An 18,704-nucleotide genomic window follows, 5' to 3' on the forward strand; every position below is an offset into this window, starting at 1 on the left:
CATTTTGTTTGGGAGAATGAGGAGAGGCAATATAAAATAGATGGTGCAATAGAGGGAATGAGGTAGGTCAAGTGTCAGTAGGGGAATATTTCGAGAACTGTGGTCATTTTATTATAAGGTGAAGTTAGCTGTAGAAAAGGACGAGGAGCAATCCAAAGTAAAAATACTTAATTAGAGGAAGGCCAATTTTAGTGGTGTGAGAAGATATCTAGTCCAAATAAATTGGAATCAAAGATTGGCAGTTAGAACTGTGATTGAACAATGGGCTGCCTTTGAAGAGCGGATGGTTCAGGTAGAGTCAAGGTACCTTCCCACGAGGGGGAAAGGTAGGGAAAGCAGAGAACTCCCTGGATGGCAAATGAATTAGAGAGTAAGATGAAGCAAAGGGTACATATGGCAGATGTCAGTTTGATAATATAAATGAGAACCAGGCTGAATATAGGGGAAGCGAGAAAGGGAAAAAAAAAGAGGCAAATAGATTATGAGAAGAGACGGCAGCTCATATAAAAGAGAATCCAAAAATTTTCTATAGGCATAGAAATAGTAAGATGAGAGGTGGGAACGATTATGGACCAATTCCTCTCTGGCTACGGGGGAGGTACCAGAGGACTGGAGAACAGCTAATCTGGTTCCGCTATTTAAGAAGGGTTGTAGAGTTAGGCCAGTGAGTCTCACGTCAGTGGTAGGGAAACTATTGGAGAAGGAGAGAATCTATCTCCACTTGGAGAGGCAAGGTTTGATCAGGGATAGTCAGCATGATTTTGTCAGAGGGAGGTCATGCCTAACAAATTTGATTGAATTTTTTGAGGAGGTGACCAGGTGTGTAGATAAGGGTAGTGTAGTTGATGTAGTTTATATGGATTTCAGCAAAGCCTTTGACAAGGTCTCACATGGGAGATTTATAAAGAAGGCAAATGCACATGGGATACAGGGTAATTTGATAAGGTGGATTCAAAATTGGCTTAGTTGTAGGAGACAGAGGGTGATGACAGAAGGTTGCTTTAGTGACTGGAAGCCAGTGTCCAGTGGCGTACCACAGGGATCTGTGCTGGGTCCCCTATTATTTGTCATTTATATAAACGACATAGATGACTATGTGAGGGGTAGGATTAGTAAGTTTGCGGATGACACAAAGATTGGCCGGGTGGTTAACAGTGAGGTTGAGTGTCTTGGGCTACAGGAAGATATAGATGGGATGGTCAAATGGGCAGATAAGTGGCAGATGGAATTTAACCCTGAAAAGTGTGAGGTGATACATTTTGGAAGGAGTAATTTGACAAGGAAGTATTCAAGGAACGGCACGACACTAGGAAGTTCTGAGGAACAAAGGGACCTTGGCGTGTGTGTCCATAGATCTCTGAAGGCAGAGGGGCATGTTAGTGGGGTGGTGAAAGAGGCATATGAGACACTTGCCTTTATCAATCGAGGCATAGATTACAAAAGTAGGGAGATCATGTTGGAGTTGTATTGAACCTTGGTGAGGCCACAGCTGGAGTACTGTGTGCAGTTCTGGTCGCCACATTATAGGAAGGATGTGATTGCACTATAGAGGGTGCAGAGGAGATTCACCAGGATGTTGCCTGGGATGAAACATTTAAGTTATGAAGAGAGGTTGGATAGACTTGGGTTGTTTTCGTTGGAGCAGAGAAGACTGAGGGGTGACCTGATCGAGGTGTATAAGATTATGAGGGGCATGGACAGGGTGTATAGGGAGCAGCTGTTCTCCTTAGTTGAAGGGTCAGTAACGAGGGGCCCTAAGTTCAAGGTGAGGGGCAGGAGGTTTAGGGGGATGTGAGGAAAAATATTTTTACCCAGAGGGCAGTGATGATCTGGAATGCGCTGCCTGGGAGGGTGATGGAGATGGGTTGCCTCATATCCTTTAAAATGTACCTGGATGAGCACTTAGCCCGTCATAACATTCAAGGCTATGGGCCAAATGCTGGTAAATGGTATAAGGTAGGAAGGTCAGGTGTTTCTCGCGTGTTGTTGCAGACTCGATGGGCTGAAGGGCTTCGTCTGCACTGTGTGCTTCTGTGAAAGGGGGAATTTAGCATGAAGCTAAAGGGCATAGCTAAGGTACTAAATGTCTTTGCCAAGGAAGAAGATGCAGCCAAAGTCATAGTGAAAGAGCAGGTAGTTGAGACACTGGGTGGACTAAAAATTGATGAAGAGGAGGTATTAGAAAAGTTGACTGTACTTAAAATTGGAAAATAACTGGGAGAAGTAAGGGGGGGGGAGATTACAGTGGTACTGGCCATAATCTTCCAATCCATCTTAGATACAGGGTGGTGTGAGCAGACTGGAGAATTGCAAATATTGCACCTTTGTTCAAAAAAGTGTGTAAGGATAAACCTGGCAATTACAGGTCAGTCAGTTTCACATCAATGGTGGGAACATTTGTAGAAATGATGATCCAGAACAAAATTAACAGCTGCTTGGACACATGGATTAATTAAGGAAAACCAGCTTGGATTTTTCAAAGGCAAATTGTCTTTAACTAACTTGAGATTATTGATGAGGTAACAAAGAGAGTCATTGAGGATAATGCAGTTAATATGACATACATGAACTTTCTAAAAGCATTTGATAAAGTGCCACGCAATAGGCTTACTAACAGAGTTGAAATTCATGGCATAAATGGAACAGTGGCAATATAGATTCTAAGATGGCTGAGTGACAGAAAAGAGGACTAGGGGCTGAATGTTGTTTTTCAGACTGGAGGAAAGTATACAGTGGGATTCCCAGGGATTGATACCACTGCTTTTCTTAATATACATTAATGACCTGGACTTGGGTGTACATGATTTTCAGATATCACAAAAATGTGCAGATATCACAAAATTTGGAAGTATTGTGAACTGTGAGGAGGGCAGCCATACACTTCAAAAGGAAACAGACAGACTGATGGAATGAGCAGACAAATAGCAGATGAAATTTAATGTGGAGAAATGTGAAGTGATACATTTTGGTTGGAAGAATGAGGAGAGGCAATATAAAATAGAGGGCGCAACTCTGAAGAGGGTGCAGGGAAAGAGAGACCTGTGCATAAATTGTCAAAGGTGGCAGAGCAGGTTGAGAAAGAGGTTAAAAAGGCATTTGTGATCCTGTACTTTATAAATAGAGACATAGAATACAAAAGTAAGGAAGTAATGATGAACCTTCTTAAAACACTGGTTTTGCCTCATATATTATATAATATAAAATATAAACAGAAAATGCTGGAAAAACTCAGCAGGTCTGACAGCATCTGTGGAGAGAGAAACAGAGTTAACGTTTTGAGTTTGTATGACTCTTCTTCAGAGCTAAAGAGGAGAAATGTAATGAAATTTATACTGTTTAATGAGGGTGGTGGAGCAGGTGAAGCAGGATAGAAGGTCAGCGATAGGTGGGAGCTAAGGAGAGATTGACAAATATGTCATGGACACAGGACAAAGTGAGTGTAAATGGTAGTGGTAAGGGCTAAAGAAGCTGCTGATAGTGGCATAAAGGTAGAAAGCAGAATGTGTGAATAGCAGAACACGAGTCAACACTCTGTGAAAGAACAATATTGAACAAGTAACAGATGGCCCTTTGGGGGTATGGTGGGGGAGTGGGTGGTGGTTGGGGAAAAAGAATAGAAAAAGGGGTAAAAAAAGGGGGTAAACAAGCGGATAAATGAATAAATAAAAATAAGTAAATAAAAAATAAAAATAAATTTTAAAAAAGGGATTTATAAAAGGGGTGAAGATAGAAGGGAGAGTTCATAATCTGAAGTTTTTATTTACTTTTAAAAAATTTTTATTGACATGAGGCAAAACCTTTTGTATGCAATGAGTGGTTAGGATCTGGAATGCATTGCCTGATAGTGTGGTGGAGGCAGATTCAATCATGACTTTCAAAAGGGAATTAGATAAACACCTGAAGAATAAAAATTTGTAGGACTATGGGGAAAGGTCTGGGAAGTGGGACCAACTGATTTGATCTTGCAGAGAGCCGGTATGGACACAATGGGCTAAATTGCCTCCTTCTGTGCAGGAACCATTCTATGATTGTATAGGATAGCAGGACATTTGTAGAAGGTCCCTGGGTGGTGTGACCTGGCAGGAAGATGAGGGTGAGTTTCAATGGTTTCTGGTCAGATGGGGATGTGAGAAGGTGCCTGAAAAGAGAGGAATGAATGGACTTGCAAGGTCTGTTGGTCTGAGGAGTTCTGTGTAGGAGAAATCTGGGGAAGTCAAAGTGAGGAGATTGGCACTTGAATGTGACAATTCATTTCTAATTCCTGCCCTGATGAGGTCATTGAACCTCATACAGCACTGTATCCATAGGAGTGAGGCGCCACACTTTTGCTCCTCACCTCCTGTACCACTTCCAACCACAGCTACTTGGTCTCCGGGGCAGGCGTCTTCCTCCCATCTGCTGGAAACAGAATCTCTTTGTGGGTTCTTATAGCCCACAGTATGATATGTAGTGATGCATCAGAGAACTGTGGGCGGCCTTCCCTTACTGAGGGTCCATCACTCAAGTGGCTAGTTCTCTTTTGACAATTGTGTAATGGATCCATTCTGACCATTGCTGGACCCCCTTTAAATAGTGAAGATTCAACAGTCAAGTGCGGGTTGTCATCACATCATCCACTTTAATTGGTCAAGAAATCTGGAATACTAATGGCAGTTAAAGAGCCACTGAAAATTTCGCTCCTCGAACTTGTGGGTCCCTGACCCGCAACCTACCTCCCAGCTGCAAGCAGGTCCAAATGTTAAAATTCCTCCCTGTGTTTCTCTCTCCAATAGATGCTGCCTGACCTGGTACGTATTCTAGAATTTTCCGTTTTTATTTCAGATTTCCAGGATCTGCAGTATTTTACTTTTCTTTTAATGTTCAGTAGCTACCTGAAATGGAATGCTAATGAAGTGAGTCAAAATCAAAAACTGGTGATTATATTTAAAAGTATCTATCAACATGATTAAAGGTCTTGCATCTGGCATGTCAACATTTCAAAAACATTTATGTTGAAAGTGTGCTATTAGCGGTGTCATGCCTCTTAATCATCACGTCTCAGGTTGTCACGTCTTTCAGGCAAAAAATCTCAACTGGATTTAATAAATACTTATCCATTTAATTATCAAGCAAGTATTTATCACTTATCTATTCAGTTATGAAGCAATTATCTAATTGATCCAATGTGAACAAATCAAACACAGAAAAAGTATAATAATGAGGAACAAGTCATCAGCAGAAAGCCTAACAATAAAATCCTTCAGTTTTTTTTCCATGCTGCCATTCATGAATCAGCACACACCACAAAAATGGACAATCAAGATTGCTCAAATAATTTGTAAACACAGCTTTTATCTGTCATTTATCCATTTTACTCAGAGATCAGTGTATACAAATATAAATAAAAATTATAACATGACAAATACATAAACATTATACAATTCTTTAATTTGATCAATTCCAGCAGGGAGTTCCCCTCATATAGATTACCTTTCTATTCCATGCTTAGTGCTTGAGTTTGAACTTGCACCTAGGCCTCAGCTTTAGGGATTTCCACTGTGGACAAATGTGTCTGTGTATGAGAGTGGTGCCTCTGCATCCTGCTGCTGCTTCAACACCTTGCCAAGTGTAAAATGGGTTTTGGAATCCTGAAAAATATATGCTGAGGAACCAAATGAATTCCTAACATCCTTGTTAGGAACCATCTGGAATATACCTTTTAGCGTAAGTATAAGTATATGCTGCCTGACTCAGCTCACTGAACATTTATAGATTAACTAGTTCAGATTAAATTTAAATTTTAGATCAACCATGGTTGTTTTAGTTCAACAAACTATTTACAGAATGAAACAGCCCCTTCCTGACAGATGTTTGAGCCTGGAAAATGAACTTAAAAATGAAGATACGCTTACAGCCAAAGAAGGAGACAACTTAACTATTGACTTAACTGAGACCTTCTTTGTGGAGCTTAAAGATGAGAATGCTGCAGACATGGAAGACAATAAAGTTCAAAAGCTGAAATCAGCACAGACTGTTTTAAAGACTGAACTTGAAAATTCTTTGGTGCATAACAATGAGAAAATTTATTTTACAAATGGACTGTTGGACTATAATTATTTTAAGAAGAAATCTTTCAGAAAATGTTATAAAAAGTAATATTTTTCATCTTAAGCTGGACATGGAATTCAGTGGAGTGCTGATGGACTTGCAAATTTCATCGGACAATGGGAGATGATTATAGTGCGCATTGCATGCTTAGGATAGTTTTAAGATGTATAACATGTTGTAAGTTGCTATATATTCTAAATGGTAAACGAAAACGCATGACATTGGTAATGCATTTTCATTTTTCTTTTGGCAGGGAGGTGTGACAAAATCTAGTCCATGATTCATGTTAATAATTTAGAGGTAATGTTTAGCTCTGGAGAGATTAAGGTTTAACTGTAGAAAATAGGATAAATGCAATTAAAACAGCTTAGAGTCTGTTATACTTAAAAGGTTGGGGCCATGTTCATTTAAGAGGTAAACAGCTAGAAAGGTAAGATCCAAAAACAGAAGGTGGGCTTACTTAGCTGGAGCTGGAGATGTGATATCTACACTGCTTACAAAGAAGTGAAGTCCAGAAAGACGTTTTGTTTTGGGAGTTAGAGTTAAATTAGTTTGAAAAGCATTCAGTGAACCCTGAAAGGCTATGTCATCATAGAGATGGGTGGAGCTTAAGAAGGTTCTTTGATTTCAATTTATCTGTGTATTTGCTGGGAGAGAAATGCTGCGTTGCATTTTGGACCTTGTGTGGTTTGCAGCTCACACAGAGGTCCTGGGAGGCAATTGGTGTAGTTCGGGCTCAGGAGAAGTCCTGGGGAGCTGAGAAGGTGGTGGAAGGTTGCTGGTTCCATGCTGGAGAGGGTTAGGGCTCAGAAGAAGATCTAGGAGCCATTCATAGCTCCGTGCAGCCGGGAGACTGGAGTTCAGGGAAACCTAGGAGCAGTGCCAGCTTAGTGAAGCTAGCAGTCTGCAAAAGAATTAGAATTGTGCTGGTAATTAGAAGCAGAAGTATAGCTTTGTGAATCCTGTGGAACGCAGTCTCATCTATCTCAAGATAGATATTGTAGATTGTTTTACTTTTCTGACTTTGTATAGTAAAATTTATTTTGTTTGTTTAAAACTGTGGAATCTCATGGGCAACTGGGATTTCCAACTTTGTCTACTTTAAACAAAAGTTTACTGGTCCCTAACTGGATTGTAACACTTTTTTGACAATTCTGCCATGTGGTACCCTGTCAAAAGCCTTGTGAAAATCCAGGTATACTATATCAAACTACCCTCATTGATCCTCTTTTGGTACATCCTCAAAAAATTCAGTCATGTTGTTCAGACATGACTTTCACTTAACAAATCCATGCTGATGACCCTTGATTAATCTGTGCCTTTTTTAAATAATAATTTATGCTGTCCGTCAGAATTTCTTCCTATAATTTGCCCACCACCAAGGTTAGGCTGACTGGCCAGTAATTACTCAGTCTATTCCACCCTCCTTTTTAAACAACGATTTGATGTTAGCACGACCCCTGCAGCCAGAGAGGATAGGAAAGTGATGGTCAAAGGCTATTTCCTCTCTTGCTTCTTTCAGTAGCCTGGGATTCATTTTATCTGGGCCTGGTAGTTTATCCATGTTCAAAGATGCTATAGCCCCTAATATTTCCTCTGTCACTATGTTTATATTGTTACGATCAAGTGGGAAGGGGTAGAATGGTTCCCCTCTTTTCCCACTCGTCATTTGACCACAACAGGTTTTTTAAAAATAATGTGCTCGCCAATTCAGTGAGTGTTTAATGTTTTAGTGCTGTGACTGTACAAGACACACACAGGCAGGTTTTCTTTTAAGTTTTTAAAAAGAAATTAGTATTTATTGTACTTAACACCTGATCTTCCTAAAGATAATAAAAATGCTCCAGCTGTCAGACACACACGCATTCTAGGGTTCACACACGTTGTTACAAAGTGAGAGGATAGATTAAGTAGTTTTTTAAGAAGTCCAGTAAAAGTCAGTGGTACACAGATCTTGCATATTGATGACTTGGATAGTTTCAGCCTGGGCTCGATGGTCCTTCCAGATTTTGCATCGAGACAATTTAAAGATGTTGCTGGATGATTTGTATAATTTCTTCTGGCAACAGCAGTTGCTGGGTTGATTTTTAAGAACACTGCCTGTGGCGTGTGGATGGTCAAATGACAGGCAGGACTCAAACTTGCAGAATGGATGGAGAGAGAGAGAGAGAGAGAGAGAGTGAGAGTGTGTGTCCACTCAGGGATCTTCTTTTTCTGTTCTCTGCTTCTTCTGATCCCTATCTTGGAGAAAAACAGTTTCTTAAACACCAAGAATGTTAGTTGGTTTATCACACGATGCCCTCTCACCAACTGACCGGTTACCTAGACATGGTCAGAACGTGTTGATTCCAGGTTCATGGTTTAGACATGATTAGATTATGGCTGGACGAGTTCCTTTCTCAGCCAGGTACCATTGTCCAAAGTGATTGCGTCTATTGCTTGTTCACTAGTGAGTTGAATACACAGGTGATTTTCTGGATGTTTTGTGAATGGTTTAGGAGAAGTGGCCATTCACATTCCTCTAACATGTCTTTGGTGGATTTTTTAATACAGCCTGACTCCGTTTTTAATGGATTTGGAATTTGTAAGGTACAGTCATGCAAATGTTCAGCCATCTTAGAAGCTGCGGTTTTTAGTCCCTGAAATGCTTTTGTTCAGTCTCTTAAAACTCAACCAGTGATTTCATCCCAAAAAATAAAGTTACTTTCGATATGGCTTTATAACAATACCCACTAATATTCGCACCTTTATCTGATCTTGGACACTAAGAAAAATAGTTGTGACTTTGATTGCAGCAACAAGTTAACTGGGTATTTCACTCCTTGTCCTAATAGGATATAACTGTAAAGACCCCTTTCTGCATCTGCTAGGTAAACATTCTTATGGAACAAAGAGAACCTAAGTGAACTAAGAAAGACTAGACTAGGCAGAATGTCTGACTTTGTGTTTAGATTTATTAGCACCAATTTGTTATTAGTTTTAAGAATTTTTTTTCACAAAAATGGCGAGATGTGACATCTTTATGCTCCATTAAGTGTTACTTAAGTGGTTTAATTTAGGGAAAATTGCTTCTCATACTAGTAGGGATGTCTGTAGTTAAACACATATCAATTGATGCATTTAGCCTTGAAGTCTTATGGCTTTAATTACTTGTGGCTTTTCCATGGCTTTAAATAGCTGAAAACTTCACTTAAAGTCTTTTCCCAGCATTTAGATCAACAGCTAAACTCCATTTTGTGTGGTCACCTTTTAATCTAAAATTCCATTTTAAACATATGGTAGGGCAGTTCCTTCATGAATCTCAAAGGCATTTTTCTGTCAACCTACACAATCAAGCAGTAAATTAACAAATATCAACTTTAAGGCATTAGCAGTATAAACAAATAAAAAAATAAATTTTTAAGGATTTAATTCAGTTTAAGTCATTAAATACAAATGATGAGTTAATGGGGGGATGAGATTATTTTTAAGTGTTGCTGTGGGAGAATGGTGTTTGAGCTTCAACAAGAGAATTATGTTTCTATAAATAATATATTTTTCCAGAGAACAGAATTAAGTTTTTAATGTGGGAAAAGGGAAGAATTAACCAATAAATTATGAAGCAAATTCTGCAAATCCAGACATAGATATGATGGGCTGAATGGCCTCCTCCTATTCTATTTAAGCTTCTATGGAAGTTCTCTCAGTGTATGTTAATGTTGCACATTTATTTTCCCTATCCAACCATCTTTACACCCTCCTACAAACTGTTAACTGTATCCCCTGTCTCTACTTCAGTCACTGTCATTCTGATACCACTTAACTAAGAGGACTGTCCTGTGAAGTACATAAAACATGACAAATGGTAGGTGTAGCATGCTAGGGTGACTTTGGACCTATGCTTTCCAAAATGCTTCACTACTGGTGTGGGGGCGGTTTCCTCACCTGTCTGGACCTGTTTTTAATTAGGGGCCATAAGTAAGATAGTCACTATTAAATGTCACAAAGAACTTAGAAAACATCTCTTTCCCCAGAGATTTTTAAAATCTGAACTTGCTACTACCACCTATCCCTCATATTTGAGAAGTAAAAATTTTAAAAGGAAATGGGAAATAGGACTCTAGTTATCTCTCAGAAAGCTATCGGGGATAAAAATTGTGACATAAGTATTTTAAAAATCTGCTGTGGATCAGTGGCTAGCGCTTTTGCCTCTGTGTTAGAAGGTGATGTGCTCAAATTTGAGCACAAAAATCTAGGCTGACACTTAGGATTGAACTCAGAGGTGCTGGCCTTTGGATGAGATGTTAAACGGATCATCATTTACCATCTCAGATGATGCAAAAAATTCCAAGCACTATTTTGAAGTGCAGGAGAATTCTCCCCGTTGTCATGGACCAATATTTATTCCACAATCAACATCACAAAACAGATTACCTTGTCATTATCACATTGCTGCTTGTGGGAGCTTGAGGGCAAGCTGCTTCAATACAAGAGGGAGAAAAGATAAAAGGATATGCTGATAGGGTGAGATGATTTTAAGAGGAAGGAGGCCAGTGTAGAACATAATCATTGCCATAGACCAATTTGGGTTGAATGGCCTGTTCCTGTACTGTGAATTTCACATGAATTCTCTTTGTGACATAAAATATATTTTACAATGCAAATAACTAGTTAAAAGGTTTTAGGGAGGAAGAATACATTCACTTGTCCTTATGCAATCGGTAAAATATTACAAATAATTAATTATATATATTTTTTCAATATTCTTAAAGAAATAGTAATTATCTCCAATCATGGGATATACCGTACTAAATCAGTAATTTTATTTATTGTATTATAACCTGCATTCCTGTATTTGTTCCTGATTATGTGTGAGCAACGCCGCAGTAGATCTACGCCTGTGTATTTATATATATTACACACACATAACTAAATGGTGGTATGGCGTCCACAGTGATATAACTGGATCGTAAACTTGGTTGCAAACGGTCTGTTCCAATGGTTTGTTTAGCATTTCCGCTCCAGCGCAAAGCAAAGGGCAGTGTGCTTTTCCTTGTATTTATGTCTTTCTTAGTTCCAAACCGAGATGGTAAAGTTAGCTCAACTGATTAGAAATAATAAGGGTAAAATACATTTTGCTAAGCATTTCAATGTTTATTAACATGGATATTATAATAACATTTACATGGAAAGTTTCTCTGGTGATGTTACGTTTTCCGCACCGTTAGGCGTCACTATTGATCCTTTGTTTTTGGAGCGTGCATTATTATGTTCGATCTATATAACTTTTAAATGTTACCTTTTCTCGAAAAATCATAATTTACATGTCTATAAATCAAAGTAATCTTGGTCGCATTTTCTGAAAATCGCTTGTATATAACTGAGTGGAAACAATGCAGCACGAAGTAAAGCATTTTCTAACCAATAAACATTTTAAAATCTTACCATATAGCTGTAAGTACAATACAAATAATCCTTCACATAAATGGCGAACATTACTCAACCTTCATCTGCTCTATAAAAATGCTCAATGATGGCGGACTTGTTTTCTTCGAGATGAGTCGCCCGCAGAACAAGACGGCGGAGCGATACATCTTGGGCGGGGCGAGGCGGATTGATCGCTAGACTTACGATGGTTGAATGCGTGAGAGGAGCTCGTGCAGGGCGGTGATGTGGTTCGGTGAGTGATGTTCCACGGCCGTTAGTCGGCTCGTGCTGTAGCTCATTGCAGTTGAGGGACGCGTGTGGTGGTATTTGAAATACCGTTAGAGATGTTGGCATTTATTTCTGAAACACTAAATTTCAACCCTCCCTCTTATTTTAATTTATCCCTTTAAACAAAAGATAGATGATTACTGAGCGTTGTTTCATTTTTCTGGGAAATAAGTTCGTTTTTCAAATCTCGTGTTTTGTGTTAATTTGTCAAAGGAGATGATGACTGTGGTATGAGGGCTTTCCATAGGAATTCGTGTCTTCTGCAGGAAGAAGGCGGTTTTCCTAAAGTGATGTAGGCATAATAATTGAAATCAACATTTTGTACTAAAATGAATTTGGTCATGTCTCGGTTGCATTGCAAATGATCAAGATTTAAACAGCTTCGGCTTAAAATGGATACTTTGAAATAAGATTTCTATATATAGGATGCTAAAAGTAGGAATACGACGACAGGCAACAACAGTGGATTTTACAGTTTAAAAGAAACGCTTGTTTTTCGTTGATTGAAAATGGAGAACGATTTTACTACGCTTCTGGAACAGTTTATGTCTGATCCCTTGGTAACTTGGGTAAGCACTTTTTGACTCTCAGATCTTTCAATTCAGTAATTGCAACTGAGATTGCAAGTTATGCAAATACTAAATATACTTGCATTAAAAATGATTTTTAAATCATTTCCAATCTCCACCCATTATAGGTGAAGACTTTCGGGGCGTTAGCTCCGGCAAATGAAGGAGCACTTCTGGAATATATGGAGTTGGTTGATGGTATCTTTCTCAGTAACATCATGGCTCAAATGTAAGTATGTACTTGCAAACGTGTTCTGAAAATTAGTTTTTCATGTGTTTGTGTATTTTTCTATATTGCATATTTAAAATGTATGTAACATGTGAAATATTTACATATCCAATTGAGCCGAACCCCAAGGTCTTTGACATCCCCTCGATGAGACAGATATTCCGTAGAGAATTCCTAAATTACGTTTCAATGGAAAAATATCCCCTACGGGCTGAGGTCTCGTTTTGCTTTTTTGTACTGTTGTTTCCGCGCCCCACCCCCTCCCATTCTGTGGAGCAATATGATTTCGAATAGCAGATATACTTAATTGTAACTGAGAAAATCAGATCAAGCTGCTGCAGCATTTCATTGAGCTCACCGTATAATGGGTTGCTATTGCCATCCGTGAAAGCATAGTACACATGTACTACAGAATTTTGGGTTTTTCTTTTATGGGAGCTAACTCTTTTCCCATCCACGAATATTGATTTTTTTTTGGAGATATCCTACAGATTATTTCTCAGTAATATACATTAAACGTAGACTTTTTGCTGATGACCTGAATTACAGTGTAACTTATATTGTTTGTAGTATACAGATATACTTTACTGCATCTATCAAACTCTCAATCAAGCTGATTCAATTGAAAGTGCACCATACTAATCATGACATATATTTTAACAGAAAATAGGCATAGATGCTAGATATTTTGTTGGAGAGGGGGTGATGGCATTTACTGTATGTGTCCCTTAACTGCATTAGTTTTACACAATTTTTCATCTGGAAAGTATCTTTATGGCAGGTGATTGTAGAATGACTTAAAATCATTAGAAAAAAATGACTTTTTTTACAGGGTGGTAAGAATGTGTAATTTCTGTCTCAGCTGTTGGAACCGCTTCTGAATTCTTTTAAAGGGGGTTTACAATTGATTATAAGATGGTTATTAATAATTCTAATAAAGAATGCAGTAGAAACCTTTTTACGCAGTGATTAGAATGTAAAACTTGCTACCACGTGGAGTGGTTGAGATGAATAGCATAACACATTTAAGGTGAAGCTGCATAGGTACACAAAGGAGGAACGATTGAAGGATATGCTAATGGATCTAAAGAGCATGGGGAACAAGCAAGAAAGGAGATTAAAATGGGAGATTTAACTGAAGAAAAGCACTTGATAGGCCAATGGTTTGTTTTTATTCTGTAACATGGTTCTGTCAAATGTCTCTAGTTCAAAAAGAATAACTGGTTTTTAAGACTTGGAGTGACATGAATCTATAACTTCAGCATCACTGAATATTTTGACAATATTGAAGTTGACATAGTCAAATCATACTGCTGGCATAAATTTTCTCTCACTCTTCGGTGAAGCTGTACTTTGGGCCATCATAGAGTGGGATATTATGAGCTATGTTGACCAGAAGAATTTTTGAATTGAAGTCATGATACCTTTCTGCCGAGAAAGGGAAATGTTGTTAGATCATAATTGGATGTATCACTCAGGAGTCATCCAATGATGATGTTGGAAGGGGTCCAGAAGCAAATCATCAACCCTCATAGTAGAGGTGGCAGAACTAAAAATATGATGTAGAAAAAAAACAAGAATACTTGGATGGAATGACTTCAAAAAGGAAATGGGGAATGTGGGGATGGGTCCTGTTCAGGAGGTTGGGGGCCCTGCGGGGGGATCTCCAGTGCATATTTGGGGTACGCCCCAGTTGCACTGCCCTGGAGCTTGGAAGTTATGGCCCAGTAATTTGTTCTCAACTCTCAATTTCAGTTCTCTTTGTGCCATGTTTTAATATTTTAATCTCAACCATCTGCTTTCTCTTAGTTCATTTGAATATTAGAACATTCATAGCACTCTTCAGAAAAAGCTGAAATGTTCTGGCCAACATTCCATTCTCAACCAGTTGAATAACTGGTTACTCACGTAGTTCCTGTTTGTGAGACTTTGTTCTTCTAAATAACAACAATGCTCAACTTCTAGAAGTAATTAATTCTCTGCCTTTTCTTTTATTAAAAATAACACATTAGGAGACAATGCTCCAGTGTCATTACATGAAATGATTAAGTGTTCCCTAATAGACTGATAGAAACCTAAATCATATGTAAGCAATGGTGCCACCCATGCCATTTGTTTGGGGATGTGGGAGTAATCTGGATTTAATAAGGCATTAAATAAATATCTTTTCCTGCATCTCATCTTTGCAAAATTCTTCTTCCTTCCATATCTTGGATGCACTGTGTGGCAACTGCTTTGTTTGAATAATTTCATTTGCTCATTTCAATATGTGTTTTGATCGTTTTATTTCTTTGAAATAGGCATGCTAAGTAGGTGGTATTCCAATTTAAGGAAAAGTGTAGTGGTTGAAGATGTATCCTCCAGGTCCTATTTGTAATTGTACATGAAGTACTTCTTTAATACCACAAATTGCATATGAAGCTTGCTCTTTGTTTTTGGTGTACTAATGGTTCAAATATAGTCATCGACAGATGGTTAGATATTTGTTGTTACATTGGAGTCTGGTTTTAAATTGTGCTGGAGCTCCCATTAAGTTATCAAATTTCAAATCAAATGAATCTTGGTCAGTGTGTCAATGATTGCTAATGGTTAACGATATGAAAGCATTAATTTTTTGGCGGGGGAGGGTGGCTGAAGTGAGATTGATCACTCTTTCCTGTTATTATTTTGTCAAATTATACTGTTATATTTCTACTGGAGACGGACTGCACCACTGGTTTCTTCCAGTTCAAATGAAATTGATGTCAGTTGTCATAAGTGGGTTACTCAAAAATGCAAATAGCTGAAGGTCATTCTTTACACTGTGCTGCCTATTGACTTATGTGCAGAATTGGCCTATTTCGCTAGGCATCTTGTCAGTGAAGCATTCACATTTTCTAGTTTACAAAGAAATCCATTCATCTGTAGTATGCTTACTGTCCTGGAAAGGATCTGCACACTGACAATCAAGTTAGCCTTTGGCACTTTTACCATTCTATTGGGTGTATGCAGTATTTAGAAAATGCTTAGTGTTTTTCAGTGCAATCTCAATTATTACAAATATTACATGAAATTTTTATTTATCTCAGAAAAAACATTGGTATGCTGCACTCTATTTCTTCCACTGTGGCCAACCTGTTGAATTGGCTGAGCCAATGAGATTCATACGCTATGTATTTGAGTCAGGCATAGTTAATTCTTATTTATGGAAAATTGTTCAGTAACCATAATTAATTGAAGTATGTTTGTTGGGAAAACTATGTACTATATAGAGTTAAGTGGTTGTGAAGTGCCAGGGGAAAAAATGTAATTTTGAGAAACGTAACTAAAGAAAATCAGAAGCAAAAAAAAAAATTGATGGAAACATTTCAGGTTAGTTAGCATCTGTTCAGAGAACTGAAGTTCATTTTTCGCATGTAGACTTTGACAAATTTAATGATAAGTTAAATTTAATTAATTTTAATCTCATGTTGTTATTATGCCTGTTTTCCAGGGGCTCAGGAAAGAGCACTGGAATGAGATAACAGTATCTTTCAAAGGTGGTCCTATTAAAATTTTATAGTGTTATTCATTATATTGCAATTACTTTTAAGATGTTTATTTTGCATAACAAATAAGGCAAAATATGATGCTTTAAAACTCCATAACTTAAAACCTAAAGCTATACATTTTATTGTTTGTCCTTTAACCATGCAGTAATCTTTTCAAGAAGCAGCTTAGCATAACTATCTTTTAAATACATGCTTATTTTAATAAAACTTATTGATAGTATTTAGCATTTGAATACCGAATCAAATAACACATGGATAAAATACATTTTTATTGTTTGTACAAACAGTTATGTTACAACTTAGAGCTTAGAATGGGCTAATAACTAGTAATAAGTTGAGGAGACTCGTAGTGAATTAAGATTTGTAGTAACATTGTGACGTCTCTTTAAAGTAACGAAGAAAAGTTGATTTTCCTTGTCAAGGGTATGACATCACAGCCCATTTTAATTGGCTAGTTAAGGTTTCTTTTTGTTAATTGCAGTGTCGTTACTAGGGAGCATTTTGTTTAGTGCACAATATTTTGTAGGTTGAGATGAAAGGGAAACTGGTGTTGGGAGTTTGTAATGATTGCCAAAGAACTGAATAGTGGTGTAAAAATCATTCTCCAAAGATTGCTCATTCAGTATAGAAGTATTTTCTTTAACGAGGAAGTCTTTTAGTCTTACAGTAACAGGTAAAGCAATAACAGTTGAAAACATTAATTATTAATACTAAATGTATTAATAATGAATGAGAGCAGAAAAACAACATTCTAGTAATTTAGACTCAGCAGCCTAAGTTTCAGAGGATCATGATGACAAGGTTGTTATATTACATATCTTAATTCAGCAGATGATCTATTACCTTTTCCATTGAATTCCACAGAATAACCATTACATTAAATTTTCTGTGGAGGTTATTTTAGCTAATGGATGATGTGGTAATCCAACAATGGTGGCTCTTAAAAAGCAAAATACTCCAGATGCTAGAAATCTGAAATAAAAATAGGACATGCTGGAAATAGTCAGGTTTAGCAGCATCTGTGGAGCAAAAAACAAAGTTGACGTTTCAGGCCAATGATCTTTCATCAGAACTGGGAGAAATTAGAGATGGAATAGATTTTAAGTAGATTGAAGTCAAATAGGGGAGGGTGGTAAAAGAACAAAAGGGAAGGTCTGTGATGGGCAGAAGACAGGAGATGAGAAATGACAGAAGAATTGATGGGACAGAGCCAAAGGAAGTAGTAATGGGGCAAGTAAGGAAACAAAAGATTTGTCCAGAGGAGATGTGAATGGCAGAATAATGAACAGCTGCCATCCAAAAGCAAACTTAAAAGAAAAACAAGATTAAGAGTGATACAAGTGAAGAAAAAGAAACAAAATACGGGGCAGAGATTATGGTCTGAAATTGTTGAGTTCAGAATGCTTTTGAGTACCAAATCAATAGATGAGATGCTGTGTCTCAAGTTTGTGTGAGCTCATTGAAACACTGCAGTAGGCAAAGGACAGAGATGTCAGTGTGAGAGCATGGTGGACAATTACAATGGCAGGCAAGCAAAAGCTCGGAGCCATGCTTACAGACTGAACAGAGTTGTTCAGCAAAGCGATCACCCGCTCTGCACTTGGTTTCCACAATGTAGAGCAGATCACATTAGGGGAGGCGATGGCGAAGTGGTATTGTCACTGGACTAGTAATCCAGAGACCCAGGATAATGCTCTGGAGACCCGGGTTCAAATCCTACCACGGCAGATGGAATTAAAAGTCCATTGTTGTAAAAAACCTATCCGGTTCACTAATGTCCCCTAGGGAAGGAAATCTGTCGTCTTGTGACTTCAGACCCACAGAATGTGGTTGACTCTCAATTGCCCCCTGAAATGGCCTAGCAAGCCGCTTGGTTGTAACAAACCGCTACAAAGCCAGAATGAAACCTGGCATCGACCTAGGCACTGACAATGGCAATCACGGCCCTGTCAACCCTGCAAAGACCTCCTTACTAGCCTGGGGGCTAGTGCCAAAATTGGACGTAGCTGCTTGACTAGTCAAGCAACAGCCTGACATAGTTATCCTCATGGAATCATACCTTGCATATAATGTCCCAGACACCACCATCACTATCCCTAGGTATATCCTGTCCCACCGACAGACCCAGCAGAGGTGACAGCATGGTGGTATACAGTTGGGAGGGAGTTTCCCTGGGAGCCCTCAACATCGACTACAGACCCCATGAAGTCTCATGGCATAAGGTCAAACATGGGAAAGGAAACCTCCTGCTGATTACCACGTACCGCCCTCCCTCAGTTGATGAATCAGTGCTCCTGTCATCAGTGTTGAACATCACTTGGAGGAAGCACTGAGGGTGGCAAGGGCGCAGAATTACTTCGGGTGGGGGACTTCAATGTCCATTACCAAGAATGGCTCAGTAGCACCACTACTGACCGAGCTGGCCAAGTTCTAAAGGACATAGCTGCTAGACTGGGTCTGCGGTAGGTGGTGAGGGAATCAACAAGAGGGAAAAACATACTTGACCTCATCCTCACCAACCTGTGTGCCGCAGATGCATCTGTCCATGACCGTATCAGTAGGAGCGACCACTGCACAGTCATTGTGGAGATGAAA

General features: G+C 38.6%; 1 protein-coding gene and 1 long non-coding RNA gene across 16 annotated transcripts in view; one reads left to right on the forward strand and one right to left on the reverse strand.

The window, feature by feature from the left end:
- Positions 1 to 5,328: 5,328 nt before the first annotated feature.
- LOC144689667 (uncharacterized) lies at positions 5,329 to 11,639 on the reverse strand. The gene is made up of 2 exons (XR_013578684.1): positions 11,512 to 11,639; positions 5,329 to 9,410 (listed from the first exon to the last, which is right to left on the reverse strand). It is a non-coding gene; the product is annotated as an uncharacterized LOC144689667 (long non-coding RNA).
- Positions 11,640 to 11,735: 96 nt separating this feature from the next.
- Positions 11,736 to 18,704, forward strand: part of ccdc88ab (coiled-coil and HOOK domain protein 88ab) — a 350,607-nt gene continuing 343,638 nt past the window's right edge. For 14 of the 15 annotated variants that reach the window (XM_078556951.1, XM_078556946.1, XM_078556945.1 and 11 more), the window contains exons 1-2: positions 11,736 to 12,350; positions 12,479 to 12,579. In XM_078556951.1, coding sequence (XP_078413077.1) covers positions 12,291 to 12,350; positions 12,479 to 12,579 — 161 coding nt within the window. In that variant the 5' untranslated portion in view covers positions 11,736 to 12,290. The remainder of the gene's footprint in view (positions 12,351 to 12,478; positions 12,580 to 18,704) is intronic. The other variant, XM_078556944.1, reaches the window with a different exon arrangement.

Source organism: Cetorhinus maximus, chromosome 14 (assembly GCF_964194155.1).
Source record: "Cetorhinus maximus chromosome 14, sCetMax3.hap1.1, whole genome shotgun sequence".
NCBI classification, from domain to species: domain Eukaryota; kingdom Metazoa; phylum Chordata; class Chondrichthyes; order Lamniformes; family Cetorhinidae; genus Cetorhinus; species Cetorhinus maximus.